Source organism: Cebidichthys violaceus, unplaced genomic scaffold (assembly GCF_023349555.1).
Source record: "Cebidichthys violaceus isolate CVI_PGR_0920_01 unplaced genomic scaffold, fCebVio1.0.p SCAF_8, whole genome shotgun sequence".
NCBI lineage: Eukaryota > Metazoa > Chordata > Actinopteri > Perciformes > Stichaeidae > Cebidichthys > Cebidichthys violaceus.
Window position 1 is genome coordinate 14,008,090 of NW_027176964.1, and position 17,217 is coordinate 14,025,306.

Genomic DNA, 17,217 nt, shown 5'->3' on the forward strand with positions numbered 1-17,217 from the left:
ATTTTTGTCTTTCTTTTGTACAGTCTTCTTGCTGCTTATGTGGATATAATCCAGTCTGGCTGTTCTAAGCACAGACTTAGACATAAGAAAGTTGACTCAACATGTTGCAAATGACCTATGTTGTCTGTCATCGGTTGGCACCCAAGGACAGGTGTGAGTGTCCCTGTCCTCCCTGAGTGATTGATGGTTGAATTCACTCCCATCTGTTTCTGCTCTGTCAGAGACTCTTGTTCTTTCCGATGTAGCCATCTTGAGTGAAAGAGAGTAATATGCAAGCTGATGCGGTGACTTGTCAGTAAACACGAGCTGACAGGTAAACTCCTTCTCGTTTCCTTTCCCTCACCTTACCCCAACCGACTCCACTGCCAAGTTCACAGCCTGTCCTAGTGAGTGGGAGTTTGGCTGGGGTCCTGGCGCCTCGGTTTGCCAAGCGGAGTGTGTCAAAAGTATTTCACGGTGGCTTGAGCAAAGCTAGATTCCTCCTAAACTCCATCGCCCATGAATTCATGGTGACAAAATGAGTTTGTGAAGTTTGGAAAAGTTGTCCGGAAATAGTTTCAGTAATCAACTGCAAGTGCATAGCAAAATCTAGATATTTGAACAATATTGACTATAGCATGCATTCAGGGTTTGTTTAGGAATCTAATATCTGTATAGCCCTGTCTGTTGACTTAAACACATGTTATGAGAACATGGATTAAGGTCATATTACAAGAGCCAAGTTAAAATAGATCACATACTCTCTTAAGGGAGGTTATCGGTCAATGTTTTTGTCAGTGAGTAGGCATCGTATAAATCATCCATGTCACCCATCTCTTCTTTCAGCAGAAGGGCTAAACGTCTTACTGTAGGTCCCTTTAGCCGGTAGCCACATGCTTCTTCACGTTTCCCTTGACACTAAGTGCAAGCTACAGGCATTCAAAAGATACGGGAGAATTTGTCCAGCTTTTACAGTACAGCTGTGCCGAATAACAAGCAGCATTTCAGACTTTTCAATGTCAACACAACTTGTATTTAGAAATGACATTATAATCTCTTATTTTACTTTGAACCCCACCTGTGATATCTTTGTCCACTCAAGCATGTAGACCAGACGTGTCCACCTGTCACAAGGAGCTGATGTCATTGCCATTTGAATCGGAAAAAACGGTGAAACTGAATGAGCATAGTCACACTGAAGAAGTTCTGTGTACAGTAACCATTTTGACACTCAGCAGGGGAGTGACGGTGGTGGGCTTAACACTTGAACGCTCTCGAATGTCTCATTGCTCGAGCAGTGCCAAGCCCCCTCCCCAAACACTTGACCCCTGCTGACGTAGACTGTCCATTTACATTTATGGACACCGGCTCACTTCATTCTTAATACCATTTCTAGTGTGGAGAGAAGCAGACGCCAGGGATAAAGTGTGGCAGAAACAGAGAAGTTTTTTTTTTGGCTATATACTAGTCAGAGCTCACTTTACTTGAGCTTCAGAGGTTTCAAATCTTCATCTGCATTGTTGTCGATTGGTGATCTTTAAAAAAAACCAAACTTTTTGGAACCACTTTTTTTGTATCTAAATTAATTTGCACACCAACGGGGAGCACTGAAAGGTAGAGCTGGCTAACAAAGTGTTATTGTCTGTTTCACGGACGTTATTGGTCCTATTTTTGTCTCAAGTTGGTGTCTTAACGTGATTTATATATCACCGGAGGCCATGAGTTCCTTGGTAATGAACACAGCAGGAGATGGCAACGGTGCAAATTTTGACCTCATCCAAAACCGGATTGAGTCACTCAGCAGCAAGATGGACAAGCTCATCAACATTCAAGAAAAGGTCCTCAACCGATTAGATGGGATGTCTCAGGACATTGACGGCATTGAGATGGATATGGAAAATCTGAAGGTTGACAAGGAGGAGATCCATATTCAACCCAAGATGGTGAGCCAGACCCAGGTCATGGGGCAAGAGGTGAGGGAGATATGCCAAGAGATGAGCACCATAATGTCGGTGGTGAACCAGCGGTCCGAGCAGCACGCTCAGAAGCTCGAAGGAATGGAAAAGCTGGTCCTCAGCATGCAGCAGGTGATCAGCTTCATCGGGGAGACGGTGAAGAGTTCCAGGGTTATGGAGCTGATTTTTAAAGGCTCTGCTGCTCGGAAGAGCTCCAAACCCAAAGACAGTAAAGGCAAGCAAGCCATTAAGAGGAAATCATCTACGGACACAATAAACAAGAAGCTTGACAAGGTGAGACTAAGAGCCTGAAATGTGATGCCGTAACTCAAAAATATCTTTTCCTAGAAGGAAATTGGAAAAGGCTTTGTTATATTTCTTTAGCATGAAGTAAGTTTTGGATAAATTGAACCCAAGTTTGTATATGAATTAAGGGTTTTAATATTTTTGCCAGTGTATATCTACACTGTTAAGTTTGTATTGCCATGCCCATGTCCATCCATCACTACGGACACGTCTTCTTGTAATAGTGTTGCAAAAGATGCTATATGTGTTCCTTGCTGACTTTGATTTCTCAGATCTCACAAAGATCTTGTTCTTCTCGTTGTTCTTGGCAGAACATGTGAAATTGATCATAGCAGCACTCCAACAGTTCAACTCTTGCGTATGAATGGGACTTGGCGCGTGTGAGTTGAATAATGGGGCTGGGTTAAAAAGCTAATGTCTGGGATTTGGCATGTTTACACTTGCCAACTGCTGATTAAAGATAATTTATGCTAATTTTATAGTGCTCTGTAAGCTGCTCCACGATAAATATGTCACTTATAGTTTACATGAAACCCCGATTTAACTCACATTTATGCTGTTGGCTCTCTGCCCATGCTGAGTGCAACATAGCCTCCTTGGCGTGAGGCTCACTCTGGAACCCCCCGGCAGGGCACGAGAGGTGAGGCCAGGGGGGAAATGTGAGTGTCCCGGTTTAGAAATGCTGTTTTTGGATCGGGGCTGCAGTGTTTGTGGTCTAAAAGTTCTTTAACCCTTTTAGTTTTACCAGGAGTCAGGTGTCAACAAATTGTGATGAGTCAGTCTTTCTCCCCTTCGCTCATCAACCCTGACTCACTTAAATGAGGCAACAATCATACAATCATACAGTCTCATATTAAGGTCACTGAGTGCTGCTTGGCATCAACAGCATGAGCTGCACTCACAGATCTGTTAACGCCACATTTCTATCACTTGCGTATCTGCAGAGGTCAGAGTCATATCTCTTTTCCTCTATGGTCTACAATAGTAAACTCACCGGAGTTGTAATGTCAGGTTATCACATACTTGAAGGGATATTAATGTCATAGTGCACAGTGTGCAGCAGTGCAGTCAGTTTTTTTGAAAGCTATGACACGCTCAAGCCAATTAAAAGTTTGGATCATGAGTTTATGGCTAGATTACATCCTGATGATTAATGACCACATGCCACTATGACGGCTTCTATGTGACTCGCATTTCCGAGAATTTCTGTGGTCATCAGAGCACCTGTCAGGTGGTAGCTCCATCTTCCTACACCTCCAGAGGTGTGAGATACCTTGCAACTGCTGTTACTATGGCCTTCTCACGCTTTCTCCAAACTCCCAATCAGAGGTTTGAACTCTAGAAAACACAGCTGTCACTGGGGAAACACTGCACTGGAAATATACCCGCTGCTGTTTACCTCGCGACAGCATTCGGAGAACAAATGTGAGGCGTCCAGAGTTCGACACAGGTTTTTCCATGCTGACCTGATCAGAGAGTGTTTAGTGAGTTTCCTCAGCTGAGAAATTTGAACAACAGCCTAAGGTCACTTGTAATATTTTCCGCTCAGGGTCAGCATTGCATTCCATCGCTAAGTGCGACAAGTGATAAGCTATAAATTCACTGCCCCGCTGCTGTCTATCCATCTGCTATGAATAATCAAAGGCATGCCATTATATAACTCAGTCTGTGCACAGAGACGTGCAATGGATGTGCTAATCTGCAAGATGAAAACAGAGGAAGTGCTGCTTATATTTTTACCTTTTCGTCATTATTTTACATCATGTCATTGAATTATTATTGTTGTTTAATATGTTTGATTCATTTGTAGTGTCGTGTGGATTACATGTGACCCTAACTTCATCATATCAACCTTCTGACATTCATTCCTAACGTGTTATATTTCTTCCTTTTCATATAACCCTACTAAGCATTGCCATCTTGTGTTTTTGCTAGAAACCTACCTCTAGTAAAGCCAGTAAAGGGAATCAAGAGATAACTCCTGCATGTGAGCCCAGTTCTCCACAGACTTCCCACAAGATAAAGCTCCACGGACCAAAGCATTACCTCACCTCTCGCAAATGTGGAAAATTTGTAGGTTTATAGTGCTTATACATTTTTTATTTATGATAGTGTGTGTGTGTGTGTGTGTGTAAAGAGTGTGTGTGTGCTTTTGCTTTTCTTGCTCCTTGTTCTTCATGTTATAGCTTACAGGGCTGCCTCCATACTGTAGTGTTCTGATTTTCTTGACGAGAACAGAACTGTGCGTTACAGTTGGTAAATTTAGCTTTGGGACAGTAAATCGTGCAGTGTGACATAGCTGAATTGTTTATTGTAGACAGGAGTAATAAAGCAAGTTCTAGCGAAGAACAAAAAAAAACTTAATTTTTTTGAGAATGTAAAGATTGAACATCGATAAACTGAATTGTCCAGATTTCTTTTTTGACTGTTTTTTTTATTTGTGTTCCACAGTTGAAGGACCACAAAGGTAGAGATGGGACAGATAAGCCCCCAATGAGCCCAAAGGGTCTGAAAGCTCAAAAGAAGATGAAGCCTCCAGACACAGCAGGTGCTGAGATCAGCATACTTATATTCTACAGAAATATGTCAGTGCTTAAACTCTGATGCCCATTTGAAATAATCAGCGAGACACAGCAGCAGCAAAACGTAAATAAAAACACAAATTTACCATTTTAGATCTTGAGATCTGCGTTAGAGTGATATTCTATTACATGTACAGCTGTGGCGGACTATAGTATTTACACTGTGACACAGAAACCAAGCTCAGAATGTCAAAGTGAATTATATCCTATAACCTTTCACAGTATTTAACAGGTTGTGAGAGACAAAATCTGAATCCTGTTTGTACTTCTTGCAGAAAATATCACCTTGAAGAAGCAGGTGTTGCTTCTTGATGAGGTGCAGAAACTCAACAGGGAGAATGCCGAGAAATCAGGTCACCATCAGCTCACCCCTGGAAATCTGGATCTGGAGGCCGGAGTGTCCCCTAAAGATCAACAACCTGACTCTCCTGCTTGCAAAATGGTGGACTCAATGCGTGAAGATTCCCAAGCGGCTGCGGATGAGAAACGCAAAGTTGTTGAGGCGGTTAGTGAGGAGGGGGTTGGGGAAAAGGTGAAGGAGGCGCTAACAGAGAAGGAACCAAACCTCGATGTGGAGGATGTAGTGAAAGAGGAAGAGAAAGAAAAGCTACCAGAGGAAAAGAAGGAAGAGGTTGCTCCTGAGTTGCCTGCTGCCCACAAGGACGAAAAAGAGCAAACTGCTACAAGGTAGTCTAGGTTTAAACCCAATAAGAATGTTTCAATAAGTCAATTAATCCATAAAATGATCAACATGAATTTATTTTGCAAATGTTTTAAAAAGCATCTAACCACTTGAGTATATGTGAATGCAAAAATAACAAACATTTGATTTGAGAATTAACTGCAATTCTTTGTCCTACGATATAGTAAATTAAATATATTTGTATTTGATGATGTCACTTTGTGGTCTTGGAAATTGTAATGGAGATTTTTACAGTTTTCTGGTGTTTTACAGATAAATAAATAATTAATCAAGAAGAAAAAAGGACAGATTAAACATTAGAATAAAGAAATATTGAGCTTATTCCCTGATTAATGTTCTTTGTTAATCGTTTTAGCTCAGCAGTTCAGGAGAATAGTGCTTCATTAATAAAAAGCTATTGATAGTTCTATTTTAGAGATCAAATGAGCTTGTAATTTGTTATTAGCCATGACCTATTATATATTTTGTATGTATCTCAAACGTCCAGCCATTTTATTGATATTATGACTTATTTCTCAATGAAACTGTGCCTTTAGCCACATCTACAGTATATACTGTTAACCATGCAAGCTGTAATGACACAAAACTAACAAATAAAAACAAATTTAAAAAACTTTTTTTTCCTCCCAGCAGTGACGACCACAAAGATGCTCCATCATCTCCAGAAGCTGAGCAGGACCAGATATCAGAGGTCAGCAGAACGAGCAGCAAGCTCTGTGTGACCGAGGAACTCTTTGTGATGGAGGGACACTCAAAGAGCCAGGTGGAGGTGGAGGAGGAGGAAGAGGAGGAGGAGAAGAAGGTAGACAACGACGAAGACGAGTCTGAGGGCTGGGCCGTCTTCAGGGCAGACGGAATTCAATTCCAGTTGAACCTGAAACAAAGGGTGGAGAGAGAGAGAAAGAAGAACGATGCAGATAAAGATGCAGAAGGGGAGGATGATGAAGATGTAGAGCGGTACTTTATCGGTGAGTCGGGACTCTTTCACGATAATCATGGTAGGAAGTTGAAAGTTTGAGTAACTGAGCTTCATTGACCCAATTTTAACCCAGTTTATTTCTACTGTGAGGCAGTTCCAGAATCAGTTCATCATTAGAAAATGTACACGTTGGACACTGTTTAAGACTCTGTGTGTATCTTTAATTCCTTAGTTTGAATAATAATGCCAACATATAGGAGTCTATAATTGTTTTGTAACTAGAACTACACATATACCAGATATATCGGTATTGATGTATGATGGCTGATAAATTACAAGAACTTGCAGTACACAAATGTGAAAGTTTGATTTAATTTAATAACAGTGCTACCATTTTATTTGTCTACCAGAGAGCACTGACAAGTTGATCTTTTTAACTGTAAAATGTCCTGCTTAGTATAAATATTCATTCTTAAAATAAATAAATAAATATTATTACATAATATTATTACATATAATTATATTACAGCCATGCACCCTGACAAAAGCCTCACCGTAGTTGATTAACAATGAAGCTCCTATGTTCTCACAATGCTCATAACTTATATAACTGATTATATCTTTTCTCTGGTCCCCCATCCTGCTTTAGACACCTCTTCTCCTCCAGCGGCTCCTTTTAATCACCGCATTGTTTCTGCCAAGCCCAACCAGATCATCAACTTCTACACCATCAACTGGCAGGAGGTCCTGGGCGGGTGAGCGCCGTACTTTTCAAATCTCGGAGTCATGTCAAAAATGAAAGCTATTGACGACCAGTTGATCTATTGCAGATCAAAGGCAGGTTGAAAGAGGTTCCCATAAAGCCTAATTGCGTAACCCTTCCCCTCTACTCTCCCCATAACTCCAGAGTCACTCCAGTTATTTTTACTTCAGGACTGAGTGGTATGTGAAACAGTATCCCCGGTGCCAGCTGGTAGCTAATCACTAAGTGTTAATCCAAGTCTTCAAAGAGGAGACACAGCCCAGCTCAGATTTAATGAAATAACAGATTAAGCTCAACACTGTCCTAAAACGTCTCCGTTTGACAAAAGATCAGTTTTTGATTTGTCATGGAAACACCGTCCCTGTCCTGTTTCACAGCTGTCTCTAGGCTGCTGTGACGTACGAGCTGAGGTGACTCTGCAACTAAAGGATTCTTTATTTTCTCCTCTCCGTCTCTTCAAGGGGTCGTTTCGGCCAGGTGCACAAATGTGTTGAAAACTCCTCTGGTCTCACTTTGGCAGCGAAGGTCATCAAAGCCAGGAATCTGAGAGAAAAGGTAACGTCCAGTATCATCATGACGATTTAGTCCTATTTTGATAGAACAGTGAGAGCCACGCCACATGATATTAAAAGCAAAGCAGCCCAGTTTTCAGTGCACACTAATGCACTTACAAGGCCACTTGGAACAGAAGCAGAGGGAATATTTCTCACCCAGGTGAGAAATATTTGACCTAGAAGAGAAGATGCATTGTCTCATAGCAGAGAACAGCTGACACCTCTCATCGTGTTCGTGTGTGTGTGTGTGTGTGTGTGTGTGTGTGTGTGCGTGCTCGCTTGTCTGTGTGTTTGTCTGCAACTGTGTCTCGCTGTCTGCCTCTGCATCTGTCTGTCTGTCCGTTTGCGCCTGTGTTTTTGGTAGGACGTGGTGAAGAATGAGATCCAGGTCATGAATAATCTGGACCATGCCAGCCTGATCCAACTCTATGCAGCTTATGAGTCAAGGAATGACATCATCCTTGTACTTGAATAGTATGCTCCTTCTTTCATATTTTCAGCACATATTCTTTCAAAAACAGCGCCGTATACCAAGTAGTTGTCCTTCATAGACTTTAAACTACTTCATTAATGTCCAGTAGAATTTTTTATTGAGTTTGTTGATAATTGTATTCTTGATAGTGTCGTTATGTTATGTTATGTTAAAATATAACACTAGTTCGGATTTAAAATGCTTTAAATGTCGGGTGTTTGATTGGTGTTTTTTTTTTATGCATTTGTCTTGAACCTTAGTGTTGGTGGAGGAGAGCTGTTTGACAGGATCATTGATGAAAACTACACTTTGATGGAGCTGGACGCTGTTCTTTTCATCAGGCAGATCTGTGAGGGCCTGCAGCACATGCACAAAATGTACATCCTGCACTTGGATTTAAAGGTAACAAAGTCACTCATATTTTATTGTAATATTATTTGCAAAAAACCCAACAACACATTCTCAAAGTTTAATCCATCAATTATTCAAATTTCAGCCAGAAAACATTCTGTGTGTGAGCAGAGTCACAAATAAGGTCAAAATCATCGACTTCGGTCTTGCTAGGATGTAAGTACCAGCATTTGCTTCCGTTTTGTTGATTATTTTATGTGCTGTAATAAAACCAAAATGTAATGTAACTTTTTCCCCCGATGCAGATATAAACCTCGAGAGAAGCTGCGAGTGAACTTTGGCACTCCAGAGTTTCTCGCTCCTGAAGTCATCAACTACGACTTTGTGTCGTTCAACACAGACATGTGGAGCCTCGGCGTCATCACCTACATGCTGTAAGTAAACGCACAAACGCATGCACACACACACACACACACACACACACACACACACACACACACACACACACGCGCACACACACACACACACACACACACACACACACACACACACACACACACGCACACACACACGCACGCACAATCTAATGCTAATGACTGTCTGTTTCTTCCCGTTAGTCTGAGCGGTCTCTGTCCCTTCCTCGGAGACGACGACAACGAGACTCTGAACAACATCTTGGCCTGTAAGTGGAACTTCGATGAACAAGAGTTTGTGGATACGTCCGAAGAAGCCAAAGACTTCATCTCCAGACTCCTCATTGTGAATAAAAGGTAAACAGCGTCTCGTTCGGTGTGTGCTGTGTGTGTGCTGTGTGGTGATCTTTAACACAATACACATGTGTCATTGTGTGTATCATCAGTTGGAGGATAGGGGCATCTGAGGCCTTGAAACATCCTTGGCTGTCTAACCCAGTCCTTCATCATCGCCTTCATACGAAGGTAGAGTTCACAGTCCTCGCCTGTATTTATCATAAACTAACTGAGAAAGGTTGCTGATCTTATAGCTTAATTCTCCAAAATAATATTCAAGAAATAGACAAAACTACTGAACAGCACTAAAATTCAACTATCGTCGTTCTTTAAAAATAGATTAGAAAATATGTTTTCTTCTTTCTGAATATGATATTAATATCATATATACCAAATATTTGAAAGTTGTTTTTTTAATGTTGTAGAGAAGCTTAAGTGAATTAATTTAACTTTATTTCACAGAAAACTATGTGCAGATCACGGCGTTCATCGTGTGTGCCCACGACTGATTGTTGAGGTTGGTCTCTCTTCTTCTTTAGGCTAAAAGAATATATTGTTATTATGTTTGAGCTGTTCAATTTCTTTTTTTTTTTTGCAAAAAGAGATCATTACTTCAAACATTAAACCTGTACTGGAATGCTTTCAAAACATCCACAAGGGGGAAGCATGTCTCAAATTTTGTGCAGGGCAGCGCCGAAGAAACCAGAACCTTAGTACCTGCCTGTTACTGTATATATGCTGAGAGGTAGTCATCCTATTTACAGTACACTGTCTTTTTGTTCTTAGGGCTATAAAGATGTGATGGCTTCAGCCGTGGCCACTCGGACCAACCTTCCTGTCCACGTAAATTACCTTCATTTTCAGTCCATGCACCTGTAGCATGGGGCTGAAATTTTGGCTACCCCACAAATCCTCTCCTGATCCGCTGTTGTTGTGTTTATGTCAGCAATATAGAAAAACAATACACAGACAAAAGCAGTTTTGTTTAATTGGGATTAACCGTGGATAGTCCCACCATGCATTAGACTAGAAGTAAGTAAAAATAACAAGAACATTTTATAGCATATTTTGTATTATTATTAATGGAAACTCAACAGCTTAGGTTGTTTGTCTTTGTTATTTTTTTTTGTGGCATTTTAAAAACGGTGCTGATGTCACAGTCTGACTGAATGGCATTAGACATATAGACAGTATTATCATATAAGAGCTTGATCGTGTGTCGCACCTTTGCCTTGAAAGTTGAGGTGCACATTGTGTTATCTACTTAATTTTGAAATATCCACTCATATATTTCTAACCAAATACACTGTGCTGTCAATGTTCATTGCTTTTGTTTGAAGGCTACAGCATGATTTTTATTACGTGACTGTAATAATATGTGTTGCATTCGTCCCCCTTGTTATTATAAAATAATTATTATTATCGGGCTGTAAATAAAAGCTGAACTGCAGATTTAAAATTCAGATTTTCTCATATGTTAGGGGATGGACTCCATTAAATTGCTGGATGTGTATTGTATGTATGGACAGAATGGAATTTGCACGGTTGGTGTCATGAGCTGTAGTATGTGCACTTTATAATGTTATTTATTTAAACATAGATAATACATGAAGCTACCGTAGTTCCTTAGAAAAGGCTTGCGTGGTCAGATCTACCCATATTTTCTTCCTACTTCTGTTAATATATAACATAAAAATATATTTTTACTTCATAACAAACCAAAACAGCTTAGGTCTTATCAGCCTAGTGTATCATTTTAAATCTTAACTGCATGTGTCTATAGGTTTGATTAGCCATTAAAGCTTGAACTAGACACACGGAGAAATAACTTTTATAAACTTTTTTTTTTTCACTCTAGCTGCATATTCTGTAGACGCTTTTTCCACAATACAAAAGTTATCGTGCCTTCTGTGAAGGTTTATTAACTGAAAGTAATACACTACCTACCTAATGTTGCCTACGTTGATGACATTGTTAGAACTACTGTACATTCATGTGGTTTTCATTGAACTTGATTGTAAATGTTACTTTAATTGTTGTTGAATACAGAGTCCTAGTGAAAGAAGTTGTCCTCACCGAGTGTTAACAATTTCAACTTCAGCATGTATTTGTGAAGTGTGTCCACATCCATTAAACTGAAATAGTGACCGAAATGGGAGTAGGTTTCCTTTTATTACTGTCGTTTGAAGTTCAGTTTGATGTCATACAGTACGGCAGAGTGCATCAAAATGATGAACATAATTGTGAATTTACAGTGGGCAAAAAGAAAATAAAGTGTTTAGTAAATACCAGTGGCTTTCAAATAAAGAGGTAGGAAAACCACATAGCTTGCAATTTCCAGGATCTAATATATTTGAGAGATTCTGACCTTTTTTTACGAAGTAGTTTGGGGTTTTCCCTTGAAACACCCAAAAGAAAAGAGGTCTTAGTGAGGAACCATCCTCAGTGTCACACTTTAGATGAGAGCTTCACAAATTAGGTCTTTTATAATAGTTAAATCTTATGTTTTTGAAGAAATATGTACTGCATTTTCAAATTGTCCCAGATACACAACTGAGGTGATGTTACACAATTTTTTTTAACGAACTGCATGATTCCTCGTTATCTCATGAGTATATTTAGTTATAGCAAAAAAAACTGTCTTTAAACTGTGACTGAGACACTCTATTCACGAAGCCTTTTTTTTCAATCTCTAGTGAACTATTTTTGCTGAATTTTTTCCCAATCTCAAGCCAGGTCTATTTAAACCTTAAATACACACTCCTTCTCAGGATGAAAGTACAGCTGATTCCAGGAGCCTAATAAAGAGCATCTGAGGGAGCCAGTGTGCGTAATATGTTTTTTTCACCTGAGAAAATAAACTGTGTGGGATGACGATGATGATGATGAACGGGAATGGGGCTTTGACTCAGATATATTGGTGAAAAAAAAGTGGTTATCAGCTTCTTTTTCTTTTCCGAGGTCACAGGAAGGACTGAGACACTGAAAATGAAAAAGAATGACAGTTTGGAAATTTGTGAGGAGCATGTGTACATTTCAAGCTACATTTCCACAAAGTATACCTTCACTTTCAGCTTGCTCTATCCTTTTAAAGACGGTAAGGTCTTATTTTACAGAACCCGCAGGGTTAGTCAAGGATAAGTGCAGACTTTATGGGGGAATACCATGGGAAACATGTATTTAATTGTACAGAAATACCAGAAAAGCAAACTGTACCACCAAAAAGCATAGAAACCCAGTAGTTGACCACTTTTACATCCAGCAGTTTGAGACTGTCACGGCCATAAAATTGTATGGGCCGACAAAATAATTCACAGTTTTGGGGTTATTTTCATTTTTATTCAGTTCTGATTTATAGAACATGCACTAGACAGTGACAAGAGAGATGAATGAGAGCGACACGCTGTCTTCCAACTGTATGAAAAGCTGAAATCTACTTGAGCTCCCTTTGTGGGTCTTTTTCCTAGAAAGTGGACAAGAGGAGAAATGTGCAGCTAAATATGGAAAACCACCACAGGAACCAAAATAAAAGTGCTCAATTTGCTTTTGTTTTTTGCGTGGAACTACCTTTAATTCACTTACAAACAGTTAAAGCACAAAGGCTTTAAAAGAAAAATGAAGAGAACAGTATCCTGAGATATTGATAGTGTACAGAGTAAATATATAAAGAAATATCTGACAAAAATTCACTGATGGGAATACACAAACAAGTTTTCACAGGTACCTCCGGCTAGCCAGATGTAGCTAACTAGCTAGCTAGATTATTTTTTGTGCTGGCTACTGTACATGTATAACCATCAATACTCTATGGACCTTTGCCACAGAGGTTATCTTTTCATATTTTGGAAAACATTTCTCCTGGAGTGGTATACATCGACACCCTATACATGTATTTTGAATACTTTCCATCCTGATTTCCTATCAAGGACTGACTGCTTTGTTTAGTCTGCTATTTGTTTGTTTTCACACATCATTTCATCAGACAAACTGACTGTTTCAGGTCAGTAGTGGTTCAGAGAGAGTTCATACATTCCTCCACAGCGAGAGAGTAAGTTAATAGCCATTACACCGAACATGCAGGTCATTTGGCAAAACAGGTGATACTGATTTCTTCCAAGTATTTCCCTTTCTTTCTTACTTTTTTTTTTTTTTTTTTTGCATATAGCTTTCAGGAGCCTGAGGGTTGGAGCTCTCTCTCTCTACCCGTGGTCCAAGGCCCAGGATGGAATGGTGAGAAATTCAATTTAAGAGAAGAAAAAAAGCCTTCTCAAACTGCCCCTCCACCTCACCCCTAAGTCCCCTCCATCCACATCTCCAGGGGCGATCTCGAGGAGCCAAACCAAAACCAGATGGACTTATTGGGCCTAAAGATAACAAATAGTGCCTGAGTTCTTGTCAGTTAGAGACCACCGGAGCTAAGAAGCTGAGCATGAAAAAAAAAAAGGCTTACTGAAAGGTCTACTTCTTTGTCCTGCTATGTAAAATATTATCAATATTGACAAGCATTATAATTCTTTTGTAAGGTTTCTGAGAACGTAACAGAACATTTTCGTGCTAATGGTTTGTTTGGTCTGGGGTGCCGACCGTGTATAGTTTTGGTGTTGATGTGTGTGTTAAATGGGGGTTGCGTTCACAGACCAGGTGACATCTTGGCTTTGGGAAGGTAGGCTGTCAGCAGTGACCTGAATCTCTGGGTGGCATGCTCTCTAGTTTGTTAGTGGATACACCTACCGCCCACACACACTTAAAGGACAGAGAGAGAAAAAAAAGAGGAGGGTGACCCCAGAACTCCTCACAGCCTCCCTGCAGATTGACTAAGAAAGTGTCCTTTGTAACAGGAGTTTCCTGTACGTAATTAAAAAATATTGGGCCCTGCCCAGAAGGGAGGAGACGGGGCCCGGGGTTGTAGGAGGCTATGTGAAGGGTAAGATTCCCTGCTCCACTCTTTGTTTCATGTAAGAGCCCCGGAGCTGGCCCTGACGTTTGTCCAAACAAGAGGCGCTCTCGCTCTCCAAGGAGGTCCGGAGAGAAGACCAGCCAGTTCTCAGGGCCCGGGGCAGGTGGTTCTGATTTGTGAGGGGCAAACAGACCAGGTTTAAGTTCAGTTAATGGCAGAACACGTGTCGTCACGTCCACCAGTGGGAACATGCTGGATGAGTGATTTGCTTTTAACACTGCTGAGATTTTTCACCAATAAGAACACAATGTCCAAATATCCCTTTATAGGATAAGTAGAAGTAGGTTGTCATCCTAAACCTGGATATCCCTGATAACGCCCAGTCATTATGAAAGGATCTTCTTTCTTCTTTGTTAAATTAAAGCAAGACTTTGTGACTTTTGAAGGAAAAAAGGTTCTCTTCATATGAATGAAAAGGACAATTTATAAGCAATAAAACGCACTTGGGCTCAATTTAATACACTCAGCGTTTTCCCCACTAGAGCGTTAGTTGGTTTGGTGTGACCAGTAGTTTATGATGGCTAATGAGAGCTAAAGTTCACAGTGTTTGCCACTGTGATGCTATGTCTTAGCATTTACAATTATCCTGAGATTGTCACTTGTGGCAACAGTTGAGCAAAAGCAAGTCTTAAAGGAGCAAACAACTATTTGCTATGTATGTAAAGATGTGTTGGAGTAATGTCCACCTGAGCAGAGAATGAAGTCACTCTCTTAAAGGGGTTTTGTTGCCTTAACCCAACATTAAATTGTTTCTGTGGCGGTGGCACGTAATTTTGTTACACATTATGCCACCATAACGTAATGGTCGTGGCCATTTCACGTATTTCTGTGACATCACGCTGCAGACGCAGAGGCCAAAAGAAGAGCCGAGTTAATATTGGGCTTAAACTTGTCAGGTGGACGCAAAGACAACTTGCTAATGTTGCTCTGGATCCTCTGGATATGTAAATAGAAAACGTCATGCTAACAAGTTCATGAACATTAACTTAAAAGGTGATAATGTATCAAAGCTTCTGGTTTTCGTGGCCAAAGCTCTTATGAGGGATTCACTTTGTAAAATTAGTTTTAGGAGCTTGAAGTAGACGGACTTCATACTTTTACTCTGCGACCGAATTCTTTTCAGTAACAGTACAACATGACTTTTGAAATGAAAACAGCCATCTCCCACCCACGCGCAGATTGATTTCCAAACGAGGGGGAAACACAGCAGCTTGCTGTGTCAGGTGTTTTCAGTCGGTGGTTTCAACACTGATCAAATGGCCACGCTGAAGCCTTTAATGATCTTGGAGGTTCCCCGCTGTTGGGTCATCTGCTCGGCTCCACATCACCTCCAGGTTGGGCCCTACTGCTGGTCAGGCGGTCCCACATGGGGCCCTTTCCATCAGCTTTGTATTTACTCGTCCCTCTGGCTCCCCCCTTGGCCTGCACGGGGTCTCTGTTCAGTCTGCCAGCCCTGCTGAGAGGGCTCTGTGGCCGAGAGGGCCATAATCCATCAGCCCCCCTCCCCCCCCTCCAGAGTGTGTACGTGCTTCGCTCTCTTATGCTTTTTAGTCTTTGCTGAAGGAACTAAATGGAGCCGAGCGTCTTGTTCAAACAGACTGAAGGAGCACGTTCTCTGTGCTAGTGTGTTAATACACGCTTGTGTGCAGGCGTGGGTGGATGAACATGCCGCTTGTGTGCATGTTTTATCACTTTCCAGCCAGACAAATGGACTCCTCCTTGACCCTTTACCCACGCAAACATCTACTCATCCTGCCCACAACATACCCCTGTCATGTTTTATTGGAACTGCTTTATCTACTCGCACTCGCCCACACACACACACACACACACACACACACACACACACATATGTTACGTAGCAAATACTAGACATCCATGAGCTTCATACACATCCATACTGTACACGTCTCTGTTATGTTCTCCCATCCCACCCACAGCGTCTGTCCTCCCTCCCAGTGCGCAGTGATCGATGAGCTGAGCCCCGGTCTCTCTGCAGCAGGGACCGTGCTGACCGAGGGGAAAAGACCCCTTAGCCCGTTCTCCGTCCGACTCCCCAAAAAACAGCTCCCGTGGCCAACAAAAACACTGCACAAGGCATCCAAATGGCAACCCGCACGGCTGCTGCTATTGTAGTGTGAAATGTTTCCCACGACGGAGCTCGAGACATGGAGGGGAGGATTCGATGCATGACACAACCCTGAAACTGAGAAACAAGGGTCAGACTGAGGTGATGCAGAAGATGAGATGATTTCTGTCGTGACGATTTCTGTTTTGTTAAAGTACGGCACGGTGAGAAAAAGAAGTACTTTTTTTTAACACCACATACTTTTAGAGACACGATAAAACAACGTCCGTTGCAGTTTTGATCATGCAAATGTATAGTAAACATTGAGGGGAATCGCTGACCATATTCTAGCTAAAAATGCATTGCTGGTTTGTTCTTGGTTTGGGCTTTTTTTTTTTGGGGGGGGCCTGCCTCCATTTCAGTCCAGTCTGCTTTTAGACAGGGGAAACAGGAAAAGAGTCACGGTGCTGCGGTTCACTCTTCAGGCCATATTCACTTGACCACACAAAGAGCCCATTTTGGGGGAGACATTTTATGTGTTGTGTGGCAAGGCGAAAAGATTTACTGCGTCTGTGTCTATTCAGAGGCGTTTTGGATGATGTTCATGCTCTTACTGGTAGAGAATTTATTGCAGTTGGGAATACTATCAGGTAGTGACACCGTTATATTTTAGCAGTTAAATCCAGAAAAAAAAGTATGAATATACAATTATCGCTGCAATTCTGAAAAGCGGGTCCAGTTCCTCGAAATTCTATTACATAATGAAGTTGGATTTCATACTGTTAAAATACAGATCTGATGTCCAGTGCCTTAGCAAGTCGTTATTATAGTATTTTACAGCGTTATAGCGACATATTTT

The 17,217-nt window shown here is 41.1% G+C and overlaps 1 protein-coding gene across 5 annotated transcripts; it reads left to right on the forward strand.

Moving 5' to 3' along the window:
• Positions 1-1,377: 1,377 nt before the first annotated feature.
• On the forward strand, positions 1,378-11,486 carry mylk4a (myosin light chain kinase family, member 4a). Of its 5 annotated transcripts, none has more exons than XM_068738215.1 (15): positions 1,378-2,228; positions 4,176-4,313; positions 4,692-4,788; positions 5,098-5,509; positions 6,156-6,493; positions 7,094-7,199; positions 7,669-7,762; positions 8,126-8,235; positions 8,494-8,635; positions 8,730-8,800; positions 8,890-9,018; positions 9,202-9,354; positions 9,444-9,522; positions 9,796-9,850; positions 10,120-10,208. In XM_068738215.1, exons 1-14 carry the CDS (start codon positions 1,698-1,700, stop codon positions 9,847-9,849), a joined length of 2,454 nt encoding a protein of 817 aa, XP_068594316.1. In that variant the 5' UTR covers positions 1,378-1,697; the 3' UTR covers position 9,850; positions 10,120-10,208. The 5 variants fall into 5 exon arrangements, with proteins under 5 accessions (XP_068594316.1, XP_068594317.1, XP_068594314.1 ...); XM_068738216.1 differs by having other exon boundaries at positions 6,159-6,493; XM_068738213.1 differs by lacking the exon at positions 9,444-9,522 and having other exon boundaries at positions 10,120-11,486.
• Positions 11,487-17,217: the final 5,731 nt, after the last annotated feature.